Source organism: Pituophis catenifer, unplaced genomic scaffold (genome assembly GCF_029215685.1).
Source record: "Pituophis catenifer annectens isolate HBS135680 unplaced genomic scaffold, rPitCat1.0.hap2 SCAF_6, whole genome shotgun sequence".
In the NCBI taxonomy this organism is placed as follows: domain Eukaryota; kingdom Metazoa; phylum Chordata; class Lepidosauria; order Squamata; family Colubridae; genus Pituophis; species Pituophis catenifer.
In genome coordinates this window covers 54021638-54035306 of record NW_027256886.1, presented here as the reverse complement: position 1 = coordinate 54035306, position 13669 = coordinate 54021638, and the positions used below count along the sequence as shown (strand labels likewise).

At 34.5% G+C, this 13669-nt stretch overlaps 1 protein-coding gene across 1 annotated transcript in view; it reads left to right on the top strand.

Moving 5' to 3' along the window:
- Nucleotides 1–6474, top strand: part of EIF3A (eukaryotic translation initiation factor 3 subunit A) — a 31687-nt gene extending 25213 nt beyond the window's left edge. The window contains exons 21-22 of the mRNA XM_070946467.1: nucleotides 1442–1626; nucleotides 5046–6474. Coding sequence (XP_070802568.1) covers nucleotides 1442–1626; nucleotides 5046–5272 — 412 coding nt within the window. The 3' untranslated portion in view covers nucleotides 5273–6474. The remainder of the gene's footprint in view (nucleotides 1–1441; nucleotides 1627–5045) is intronic.
- Nucleotides 6475–13669: the final 7195 nt, after the last annotated feature.

Here is a 13669-nt window from a genome sequence, read left to right as displayed (position 1 = left end):
TACAGTATCTGTATAGCCTATGTAACAGAATAATGTGTTGCTTTGCTGTGTGTGTGTGTGTGTGCGCGCGCGCACACACTTACTCTCCAGTTGCTAATTGGGATGCATGCATATATTTTGCTTCCGTGTGTTCTGTGATAATCTAATCAGGGTGATGTGTATGTGTTGCCACTGTATGTTAGTACGTGTACTTCTGCTTTCCTTTTTGCCTATTTTTGTACATTTATTATGTGTATGTGACTGGGAAGCATGAACTAGGTTTCATATCCTTCACTTTGAATTGTGTGACCAAGAGGGAGAGGGGCTTAGAATGGAGTGGTCACCAACACCTCTCCTGCCTCTGGATCCATTGGAGGAATTTTCTCCTAAAATCTGCAGGCCTCATCTGACCAATTTCAAATTCAATCTTTCTTTTGTTCCTTTTCCCACCAAACCACTTTGGTTCTGTTCTGTTCTGTCTTTAGCGACGTGCTTTGCTGATTGACAGACAGATGGACAGCAAAAATGTAAAGACAAAATCTAGAGTCCCTTTAACATATTTTCTCAACATTGCACTGGGTTGGAAATACTTTAAAAAAAAAATATTACAGAAACAATTTGCATGCTCACAAAAATTTAGGGACTCTTCCATTTTATAGATAGCCCTTGCTTAACAATGATAATTTCTGTCGCTAAGTGATGTGGTTGTAAAGCACAATGTTGCATGACCACATCATTTAGCAACAGCAATCCTTGCAGTCTCCATTGCTGTCCTTAAGTGAGGAGCACAAGACATTAAGCAAGGACCTCCTTACAGCTTTGTGCCAGCTTTGAACAAGCAAAGTCAATGGGGAAGCTGACAGGAAGTCACAAGTCGGGGGGGGGGGCTTGCAAGCAGGCTGGCACTGGGTAAGTGCCTACTGTGATTTGAAGGCAAACAGGCAAGGAGTAGCTGCTGCCAGGCATGGAACAGCTACCATGTCATTGGGTGGACATGTGCTACAGAGTGTAGCCTCATTGGGATAAAGAGCGGTGGGAGTAGGAGCAACTTAGCAGTAGATAGTTGTAATCTTCCTTGCCAGTTTCCCCATTGACTTTGCTCGTGTGAAGGTGAGTGGTGATCACATGACAACAGGCTGTTGCAACCATTGTAATTGTGAACTTGTTGTCCAGATCATGATCAATCACTGCTGGGATGGCTGAAACTTTGAAGACTGCTCATAAGTACACTTCTTCAGTGCTGTTGTACCTTTGGAAGCTTGCTACATAAGTGGTCATTAATCAAGAATTACCTGTATTTAATTTTTTCCAAGAGCATTTTAAATATCCCTTACATTTTTAAAAACTTTTTTTTGCAATGATAATTGCAATTTATATGAAAATAGTGATAAGTCATTCTCTTGCAGATAACCTGTAGTTGAAGATCCTTTCTTTAGGACTGATATAACTTTTATAATTAAAGGGATGACACTGGCTGGAGAAGAGGACCAGCTGAGGAAGCCTCTAGTTGGAGAGATTCAGGTCGTCGTGATGAATGGGACAGAGGTGGTCGTGACTCTAGAGACGACCGTGGTGGTCGTGATCTTCGAGGTCGTGTTGAAGAGAGAGAAAGGAGAGGACCCCCACCCAGAACAGATCGGGAAGAAGGTAGACTACTTCTACCCAATTCTGTTATTGTTATATAAATCCTATCAGAAACAGGGAATGCATTTCCATTACAAAAATGCAGGTGGTGTATATTTATCTATATATATATAAAAGGGAAAACCACTCACACTCTAATCACGAAATCTCCAGAACAGTAAAGTCTACAAACTTGAAAGTTGGCACGTATGTTCCTCTTGGCTTCTAGGTGCTCACTAAGAAAGGATTTTTCAAAATGACCATCAGATCATTAGTATTTCTTATATTATTATTAACACATACTGATGCTAATTGTTAGACGTTCTACTTCCCCTTCCAGCTTGAAAATAATTGGAGAGAATGGAATAGCATAGGACAGGCTTCTCTGGGGCAAGGCTGAAGGAGAGAAGGGGATAGGATAGGGAAGGATTCTGTGGGGCAAGGCTGAGGGAGAGAAGGGGAGAAGAGAGGCCGATCGTAATTACTCATTAATTTTCAAGCTTTAAGTGTCAATTTATCAAGTCCCATCACATAGTTTCATAGCGAAGCATGGGTATCCAGTTAGTTTTTATATATTTAATAAATGTATATGGACAACCATCTCATATGTATTTCTCATATGCATCCTTTTCTAGGAGGTTAATGGTTAAAAACAATTAAATGTAATAAAAACAAGTTTAGAAACATCAGAAATAACATAAAACAGCATAGCAGCTGATTTAACACTACCAAGACCAAGAAATGGGCTCACGTATACTAACAGAGCCCGGGCTTAATGACAAAGCCAAATTTTCCATGCCTTGCAAAAGTCCAGCAGGCTCAGGATAAATCTAATCTCTGAGGTAATGATCCAGAGAGCAGGTGTCATTACAGAAAAGACTTTCTTCCAAGGCCCTGTCAGATGGCACTCTCTTATAGATAGGATCCGGAGCATGCTTCTCCTGCTGGATCTCACAGTACTGATAGACACCACTGGGAGAGATGGTCCCAGAGGTAGTCCAGCCCCAAGCCATGAAGTGCTTTAAAGGTAACTACCAGCAGCTTGAATTACATCTGGAAGCAAATTGGTAGCCAATGTAGCTTGCGGAACAGACATACCACATGGCGCTGACTGACTGGTACGTGCAACTATCCGATCACCACTTTTTGCATCAGCTGACATTTCCAAACACTTTTTGAGAGCAGCCATGTTTGGACATACTGCAGTAAACCAAGCAGGAGGTAACCATGGCATGAGAGACTCTGAAACAGAACATACGTCACTTTGAACTAACAAATAACGTCACCAGTGACTTCATGTAGATGTTAAAACAGGAGAGGGGACATCACTGAACCCTGTGGCACTCCCCATAATAAGGGCCTTGGGCTGAACATCTCCTTTCCTATCAAACACCAACTGGAACTGGAACTGGTCCTGGAAGAAGGAGGAAAATCTGAATCCCCAAAGCCATTCCAGAATGGTACTATACTCAGTGATACCAAAAACGTCTGAGAAGTTAAGAAGAACAAGGATTGATGCATGATTCCCATCCCATCCTCACCAGAGATCATCCTAAAGTGCATTTAGTGCTGTCTTGGTTCCATACCTTGGCCTGAATCCTGACTGAAGAGACCAGATGATCCTCTTCTTTCAGACTTCTTTGAAGCTACTGCACAACCACCACCTTCACAACTTCTCTAGAAAGGAAAGATTGGAAACTGGATGAAAATTATTGGATGGCTTCTCAAGAAGGGGGTGAATCATTACCCCCTTAAGAGATTGTGGAATTATCCCCTCTCAAACAAGAATTAAGTACGACCAAGGCCCAGCCACATGTCACCTCTGAGGAGGCCTTAACCAACAAGAGGGACATGGATCTAATACAGATGTGGCTGAGTTAACAGCTGACAGAACACTGGCATTTTTATTTTATTTTTTTTTAATTTGATTTATATGCCGCCCTTCTCCGGAGACTCAGGGCGGCTTACAGTGCGTTAAGCAATAGCCTTCATACTTTTGTATATTTATACAAAGTCAGCTTATTGCCCCCACAAACTGGGTCCTCATTTAACCTACCTTAGAAAGGATGGAAGGCTGAGTCAACCTTGAGCCTTGGAGAGATTCGAACCAGCAGTAAATTGCAGGCAGCTGTGTTAATAACAGGGTGCTTTAAACCACTGTAGTACCAAGGCATTTTTCTTAAACCAATAGGATCAAACTCCCAAATAACCAAATCTTGCCTCATCTTTACAAGACCTGCTATAAACAGACTGCAATATAGCATGAATCTGAACAATTTTATCTGTCAGACATCATTGTTGGAAATATTGGCACTGTTAAAGACAACACTTTATGCTTTTTAAAAGTAAAGCAGAAATATTAAGAAATCACTTTATCAGCAATAGCACTTAGACTTGTATACCACTTCACAGTGCTTTACAGCACTCTTTGGGCAGTTTACAGAGTCAGCATCTAACTCCCAACAATCTGGGTCCTCATTTTACTGGCCTCTGAAGGATGGAAGGCTGAGTCAACCTTGAGCCGGTGAAGATGGAACCTCTGGCAGTCAGCAGAATTAGCCTGCAGTACTGCATTCTAACCACTGTGCCACCATGGCTCTTTCATTATCCCTTTTATTATGGAGTACAAAATCTAGTACTGGCTGTTTTGCAAAAATTGAGTATTCCATATTATATGAGTGGCCAGGAAAATAAAGCAGTAGTTTGCCAGTATAGTTCAACAGAAGGAGATATGGAAGAACGGGAGACGACAGAGAAGCATTCTGAGGGATTGGGTGCCCAGTTGTTGAGGTTTAAAAAGTTATCTGTCCATGTGGGGGTAACATGATGCTCTGAACTGACTTTCTTACTGTTCAATGTATGAATTACTTTGTATGGAGAACTAGAAAAAACTCAACTACTCATATGACACAAAAATGGGACAGAATAATGAAAATTTTAGAAAACAAAAAAATTCAAAATGATCTTGATGGGTTACTGAAATAGTCTGAAATGACAAATATAGACATTATCATAAATACTTAAATGTGAATTCATGCACAGAATCTTTATGGTAAATTGAACCATATGATCTCAATTGTCCTTCCCTACTCTACAATGCCATGATTATTTTCTTCAAGTTTGTACTTTCATAATGCCAGCTTTTGTAATACGTATAACCTTAATTTTGAATTGCAGTGTATTCTGAAACATTGCTGGTAGTACAGTGTTTATAGTCTTAAATTGTAGAATGTATTAATTCAACATGAATTACTTCTTATTCCTTAATTTTGTTCTGTGGTTATGCTTCAGTACTTTTTCTTCCTGTAATAGAAACATTACATTGTAAATTCCTTCAAGATATGTTTTAATTCTAATCAGATTAAACTATTTCTTCTGGATTTTGATTCATTACATAGCCTAGTGAATGAAGTAAAGCTGAAATATTGCTTTTTATTTTACAGTGAGCTCATGGAGGCGTGGTGATGATAGAAAGGAAGAACGTGAAGAACGTGAAACAGTTAGAAAACCACCACCTCCTGCTGCTCCTACTCCTGGTCCTTCTGTTTCCAAAGAACGCGAAAAAGAGGGTGAGAAAGAGAAAGCTTGGAGAACAGAAAAAGAACGAGAAGCCCTTCGTCGCATTAAAAATGAAACTGATGAAGAGGGTTGGACCACTGTACGACGTTAAGTTCAAAACCTGAATATGGTTTTAATTGGTGTTTTGCATTGATTTGATAACAGATTATAATATTGGTGCTTTAAGAGTCTGAATTTGAATTCTTTAACAAAGTTTTCTAGAAATGAAAGCATGAAACCCTTACTTGTATGCAAACTGATCATGCACAGAACTTACAACTAATAGTTGGAAATTAAATACTGGTTATCTAAAATTTCAATTGTATGTCACAGATCACTTGGTGGTAAGAATAAAAAAATAAATTCTATAGGTATCTTTGAGTGGCATGTACATCTCAGTCAAAAACAAAACTGATTTTTATGTTAACTAACCTTATACCTTAAAATGGATATGGCCTGCAAAGCATATGTTTAAAGCAATGTTTCTGGTTCCATAAATAAATGACTTTGTAAGGCTGTACAGTCTAAAATTGGTATTTGATGGCAGAGGTTATTGCTGGTAGTATTATTGGATTCAGTATGTTTTAATTTGATTTATATAGAATAAATGTCATGGGTCTTTAGCTATGCTGGGAATTTTTCTTTTGTTTATTTTCAGTAGATTCTACTTGAATGCACAGTTTTATCAAGCCATTTGCAGTCTACTTTTACAATGAGTGCCACAGTAGTATTGAAACAACAGGCTTTTAAAATTGAAAGTATTTGAGTAATCTTTTTGCTGAGCATTTTTTTTCCTTGCTTTGTATAGACACTGCTCTTTCTGGTATTGGTAATCTCTGCCTTTTGAAACATTTATATAGTGTCATTTCATATACATGATCTGTGGAGGAATCAGTCACTCCTCCTTTCCTTCTGAATTTCTTGTCTTCAGGGTAAGTGCTTTACCTTTAAACCAAGTGCTTTGTAGTAAGAGTGGGTTGACTTCAATTTGGGGCTGAAATAGCAATGTTAGTGATTGTTTTTAATTGAAGCCAACACAGAACTTGCTGCTATGTGTTAACTTCAATGATAAATAAACTTAAAAATCTAACCTAGAATTTTGTTGTGACTTTTTAATTGATGTTTCAGATTTTCATAAACCTTTCTTCTAACATATTTGAGAAAATAGCCTGATTGAACTTAACATATCTATTCTTTTTCCAGCAGTCTTTTACCCAGTGAATAAGTATCTTTTTAAATAGTTGTCTGTTGGAAAGAAAGTGCTAATAAATTCAAATACAAATAAAAAAATCAGTAAAAATGAATGGAAATATATTTTTCATATTCTCAATGTTATTTTAATTAAAATAAATGTGGACTTCTTAGTTGTCTTCTTAATTTATATATCAAAGTATTATGGTTTGAGACAGGAATGCCACTTTGCATTGTTAAATATAAATTTAGGGATGTTATGTAGTTATGATAGGCATCAAGAAAGGTTTTTTTTCTATTTCCAGTGTTTCTCCTGCATTTGTAAAAAAAAAAAAAAAACTTGGGTGAAAGACTCAGTAATGAAAACTTCACTGAAAAATAAACATCAATCATTCAAATTATATAATTAACAGCATTTGTCAGAAAAAATCAGTATCTTAGATCTTGAATATAACATTGCAAACCTACAATATAAAATAGATTGCACAGCATCCCTTTGATTCTTAGCATTTAGAGTGTGCATACATTATTAAAAAATCATGCTATGCTATTAAAAACAGCTAAGATAGAAGAACTGTAAAAATTTTCTTAATTGATTTTTTGAGATCAGGTTTTACATTTCATTGGGGAAAATGTTAATGTTTTGCATTTCCTGATTTTATTTAGTTTTCATAGAAACTGGAAGATTGTAAGAGGTTGAGGAGAAAGATGTATGCTTACCACATTTTACAGTTAAAATCTTATCTCTTTCTGATTCAGTTCCTGTCATGATGAATAATTACTTAAGTAAAGCAGTTAACTTTCCCTTTATGGAGAAGCTACCATCACTTGTGCAGAACAAATTAACCTCAAAATAAATATGAAAAAAGGACTGCATACAGTTGAGACCTTCCAATTTTGTCTGAAACTGGTTTGATAACAACTTTAAAACACTGAAAAAAGAATGGTGATTTTTTTTACAACATTCATTCAAGACTATTATCAGGATTAATATCTGTCAAGTTTGCTAATAGCAATATATTTTATCCCAGGAGTTTGAGAAATTCACTTGGAATCATACTCCAAGAATCAGGGAAAAATCTAATCAATTTAATAAAGATCATTTTTTAAAAATATCCCTTGTTTCTGCTAGTGTAGCTCCAGTGTGGACTAGTTTAGGATGAGAAAACCTAGACAGCCAGCATAGATCCTCAAGTGAGGATCACAGAGATCAGTTAAATGCTTGATTAGATATAACTTGGGAAAGTGCTAACTTATTAACTAACTGCTACCTTTATTTTTGAGCATATTTCACTTTTCTTGGAAATGCAGAAACAATCTGGATAAGCAATGGGTTTTTAAGATAAACAGATTTTTTTGAACAAAAAGTGGTTTTGCACAAATATGGAAAAAATGCAGTAGTGGTATAACACAGTAGAGTACAGTGAAAGGTAATTTTGGCTGAACATGACCTGATTGAGGTAAAAATGATTGAAACAATCAGTACACTCAGTTATTATATGCTGTCTTAAAATTTTTAATCTTGCAGAAGCAATACAAATTAAGTGTGTTTTTTACTTTAAAGTTGACAGCAAGTACTGCTGGGAAATTTCATCCGTCAATCAAGTTAGTCATAGAAAGATCCTAAGTTATCCTGATATGGTCGTCTGCTAATGAGCTATATCATCCTTATTTAGCAGAATTTCTATGCTACCCAATAATAAAATTCTGAATGCCTTATATCAGAGTTCCCCAACCTTTGCAGACCAGGGAAGAACGGGGGAAGGAATGGTTACTGGCAAGCTTGCATGTGCAGCCCAATTGCAAACATCTTGCAGCCCACTAGTGGGACAAAGTGTGTGTGTGTGTACGAGGGGAGGGGAGGGAGGGAGAATCACAAAAACATTTAAAAAGTGATTTGGTAATAGGCTCAATCATTATTTCAAAAATCTAATAACTAATGACTGAGATCAGTCCTTTTTGAGTAATCATACTGTATAAATGGATAGTATACATTCAAGTACCTTTGAAAAATGTTTCTGCTCTTAAAAAACAATACTCCTTTGTGAAAGTAAAGTTAAAATATTTAGATTGCAGAAAGCAGTCTTAATACAGAAATAATTAGCCTGTGATCAACGAATATGTACAGGTAGTCCTTGACTTAACCATTTGTTTAGTGATGGTATTAAGTTATAGTGGCATTGAAAAAAGTGTCTTATGACCATTTCCCATATTTTCAATGTTGCTTCATGTGATCAGAATTTGGATGCTTGGCAACTGGCATGTATTTATGATGGTTGCAGTAGCCTGGGGTCATGTGATCATCTTTTGTGACCTTTTGACTAGCAAAGTCAATGGGGAAGCCAGATTCCCTTAATCGTATTACTAATCTTACTGCAATGACTCATTTAACAACTGTCTTGCTTAGCAACAGAAATTTGTGGTCGTAAGTTGTAGAATTACTAATGGAGTGAGAACCTTTATATAAATCCAAAAAATGATTAGAATGAAATATGAAACAACGTAGTGCTCTGTAGTGACAAAAATGCATTTATTCTCCTCTAGTACTTGTTTCTTCCTTTTGAGCTTCCCTACCATGAGTAAAAAAATAGTTGCTGTAAAGCTTCCATCTCACTCCAGTCTATGAGTCCTTACTGTTTCTTATTTGTAACAAGATGGTAAACTTCGTTGGTGATTAAGAATTTTCCCAAGTGCATAGAAATTACATTATTCATAAGTATACATCTTTTACGGTTTGGATTATGTAAACAATTTTAGCATGAGGTGACCTTTTATTATTCTGGTTGTTTTAACTACAAACAATGAAAGCAAAACTATTTTTCAAAAATAATTTTTGTAAACAAATTCTGAAAACAAAATTTTATCTCTCCTGACAATTTTATGTCAATTTTTAATAGTTTCTATTACATCCAAATTTATAATACGACACTAAGAATGTTCTTTTAAATTATTCAGAAAAGTTGATATACATGTTAATACATAGTATATATATATATAACATTTTTCTGAGACTTATTCAGGAAATGATAAGGAAATATATTTATTCCCACATAACTTTACCTTCATATGTGTTTGATTGTGCATCTGGCAAATTCAACATTTTGAACTGGGTTTTGGATTGTTTAAAATAATTAAACACTTTATTCAACCAAAATGTTACAAAAATGAGCTTCCATTCCACCTGCTCAGTAGATAAACAAAATAACATTTGATGTTTCTCTCTAAACTAACTTATCTTAATTTTCAGTATTCCCATTAATTTCACTAAAATTACTTTCAAGGAATTTTGCTTAGAATATACAGTAAGATGCTAAATCTTCATTCTGGGATAATGTTTCAGTTACTAAATTTACGGTATGTACAGATGTCAGTAGTTTGTTAAAGAACAGAAGCATTGTCAGTTGCAACTTGATTAAAATTGCTTACTTTACAGATAGAAATATGTGTGTTGTTACATTACATAAATTGGATACATCTAAATCAATTTTTCTAACTTTAATATATTGCATAAACCTAATAACATGTGTTCTAATAGCTGATTACCTAGAAGTATATCTTAAAGTTAACTATTATAGAAGGCTTAAATTTTTGATTTATTTAAAACCAAATTTTTGAAGTAAATATAAGTAATCTTTCCCTCAACAGCCTCTGTGATTTATTAACTATGTCCCCAAATTTGGCTGCAGTCTATCAGTGCTTCCAACAAAACCAAGTATGAAGATTGAAATTTTTTCAAATTCTTTCTGCCTGTACTTTGCCCTAAGGCAATTTGATTAATTTACTTCATTTGTATAACTCAGGACTACAGATTCCCAATAATTTCTTTTACTAATGCTATAATAACTTTAAAGGAATAAGGCCTATTAAATATACATTAAATAGAATTTAAGAAGATTGTGTAGGACCTGACAATATGTTCCTAAACAAGTTTTCATTTCCAGTGTTCTAAATATTTAAACTTTTTTCTTAAAAGTACTCCACGTCTTTCAGTATTTTATTATTGAAGGGCAAATATTCACAGCAAGCCTGCAACAGGAATCTTACTGAGGAGCCTACAGGTGCCTTCATTGACATAGAGTGAAAATTCATTCTAAAAACACGTAAAAACTTAAATCATATGTGCGAAGCAAGAAAGGCTGCAAAAATTTGAAACACATTTAAAACAAGGTTACACCGTCCATCTTCATTTTCCAAGGAAATACACAAAACCTCCATCCTTGAAGTTTGATTGTATGCCATCTGTCATCCATCTCTATAAATAATGCAGCTGAACTCTAAAGATGCTCATTCACTTAAAAGATTCCCAGTTTTATAACATGCAACTGTATTCACACAACTTGCCAAGCTGTTATTAAATGAGCCAGATTGGCTGATTTACACATGCTAAATCAAATTATATTTAACCTTAGATTTTTCTGAGAGCCTATTTCCCCATCTGCTTTATTTTAAAGAAGCATTATTTTAATAAACTTCCCAATTGGGTGCTTTCATATATGGTCTATAATTCCCAGGATTTTCAACAACTATTCACACATCTAGAGGGCAATGAAGTGTAATCTTTTAGTTGTTGAATTCCTGCTTTAAAGTAATTGAAGCTCTCTACTCTGAAATAGTTGGCAAAAGACTTCCAGAGGAAGAATAGTCGACTGAAAATGGCTCAGTGAAAAGCAAAGCCAACAAGTGTGAAGAATAAAGGAGAAGTCTAGAGATCATCCAGAAGTGCTCTAGAATCTAGAAACTCTAGATTCTAGAGCATGAAGGAGCAGCAGTTGCTCCTTCATGTGGTCTCTGGTGGGATTTGAGAACTGGGAGACAAGGGAATAGCTACAAATTATTACTCAAATTGCAGTCAGTGCCTTTAAAAGGATATTAAGTTTGCATACTTTCCTAATCACATTTGGAATTTGCTTATTATTTTCAGCAATCGACCTTTGAAAGTGAAAATGCTGAAAAAAAGAGTGATTTTAGCCACAAGCTTATAAACTTATTTTTTTTAAAAAAATATTCAAAAATGTCCTGTTAACTTTAAGATTTTAGAATTATAAAGAATATTTCCCATGGGAAAATGCTTTTGTTTTGAATAAGATTTTAAAAATTGGACTCTAGAAGGAACTAAAGATTAAAGGAGAAAAACACAAACTTGAAAATACGATGCCAGATATTCTAAACACTGGAAATATTGAATATTTTCAAAAAATTGAATTAGAAATTGATATTAATAACATCTGCCTCTATGGATAGACTGTGTCTAAAAGATGTTACAGAAGAGGAACAAGTTTTACCTGACAAGACAAACTGAGTTGAAAGTATTTACAAAAGACAGGCTGTAATAATGATATGGAAAAACATGCTTCAATTGCCATAGAAAAGAAACTTGTTTTAATAATTAAAAGGGACATACAAACAATAAACCAAAGAGTGACCTGGATATTTTTTCTATTTTGGATTTATAAAACAGTCTTTTTTAAAGTTTTGAAGAATTTCATTCAAAAAAGAAAATCAAGTTCTGTGATATTTGAATGATATTTGGATGAAAGATTAAGATTGTAAAAGTAAAATGATGGAATATAAACTTGGTTAATTTGATTATTACTGTAATTTAAGAAGACGTAAGAAGTTACTAAAGTTGCTAAACTTGTGATGAATTTTGAGACTCATTTCATATATCTTTTTCTTTATTATTTTATTATTTCTTTGTGCTTTTCCTATTTTTCCCTTTGTACCTATTTTTCTATCTTTTTGTATTTTTACTATTATCTTTAACAAATATTACTTGAAAAAAATGTAATGGTTAGCAGAGAAAACAGATCAGCCTTTATTTGGTACTCTAGTGACATTCTCTGTAGTTCGGAACTCCTTGTAGCACTTTCTACAAACTTGCTAAAAATATTTTTGGAGTGTAGCAATCACCTACTGTGTTCTCTGTGTGTGATTATATATGTGTAAAGTAAGCACTATATAATTTGTTTAAATAACAAGCGCTGTTAGTTTTACAGTGCTAGTTTCAATCTTATTAACAGCATGTATCTTGTTAAAAATGGCATGCTACTCATATGTGGAAAATATAATTGGTAGACATTAACTCTATACCTGCTGTAGAAAAAAATCTCTTAGATCATGTTGAAACTAACTCTAGCTTTCATGCTGGAAACCAGTATCAAACAGTACTTATTATACGGAAGGAGAAAATAAAAGTATAAATGTTTGGAGCAATAAATCAGAACCAGCTTTTTATTGCTACATGTTCCATTTGTGGATTTATATCTTGAAAATACATACAGTATTTCCTTTTTGCTATTACTTCCATTGCACTGGAAGAGAGAACTCATTTGCTTTTGTTTTCAAATTATACAGGGATGTTTTTTCTGATCCCTTGTTTCTTATGGTATACTTCGAGAACAGATTTTTGTATTGACTTAAATTAGGCTGCCATTCTGATACTACCCTACTTACATTGTAGGATAAAAAGAATCTATATGGCATGCAGTTCATAAAAGCTTATTTACCTTTTAATAAAAATTGTTAGAAAAGGCACTACCGTCATCTGGCATTAAAAAGGCATACTGGTAACTTATCAGATTTGATTTTTTGTTGCTATCCACGTTACAAATGTGTGTGTATGTATATATAAATGTATGTATATGTGTGTGTATATATATATGTATATATGTGTGTGTGTGTGTGTGTATGTGTATAAAAGCATACATAAAGTGCAGCCTTTTTTTTAAAGTACTCAAAATATTGCTTGAAGACAATGAAGACAGCAAAGGAAGCAAATGCCAATTCAACACATTTAATAAATGACCTTTCCAACCTTGCTTTATAACCATTGTAGGACCAGCCAAACAGCTCTTTAAAAATTATTTGATTCATACATATTACTTAAAGTTATATTACGCTGCCTCATTTAAAGACAGTATTTTGTTTATTCAAAAGTGCTCCTTTCCAGCCAAGAATATTAAACAAAGCTACAGCAAACGGAGCATATATGCCTAAGAGATATCCTTAGTCCCATTTAAAAATCAGGTAAGTTTCACAATAAACAAATACAGTACCTGTCTAAACGGTATGTTATAATTCTTAAGAATTAATTTCAGAGGCCAGGCTCCCTGGCTACTACATATACAAACTAGAAACTATACTCAGTTATTTGATACATAAATCAAGAACATCTCTCTGTACATTCTACGTCTTCATATTTAAATATATTAAGAAACATCATTTGATTACAATTGGTATTTAAAAAAAAACAACCAAAAAAGGAAATGCCTTTTTCTTTATATCCCTGTAGAGGGCACACGCGCGCAAGAGAACAGAA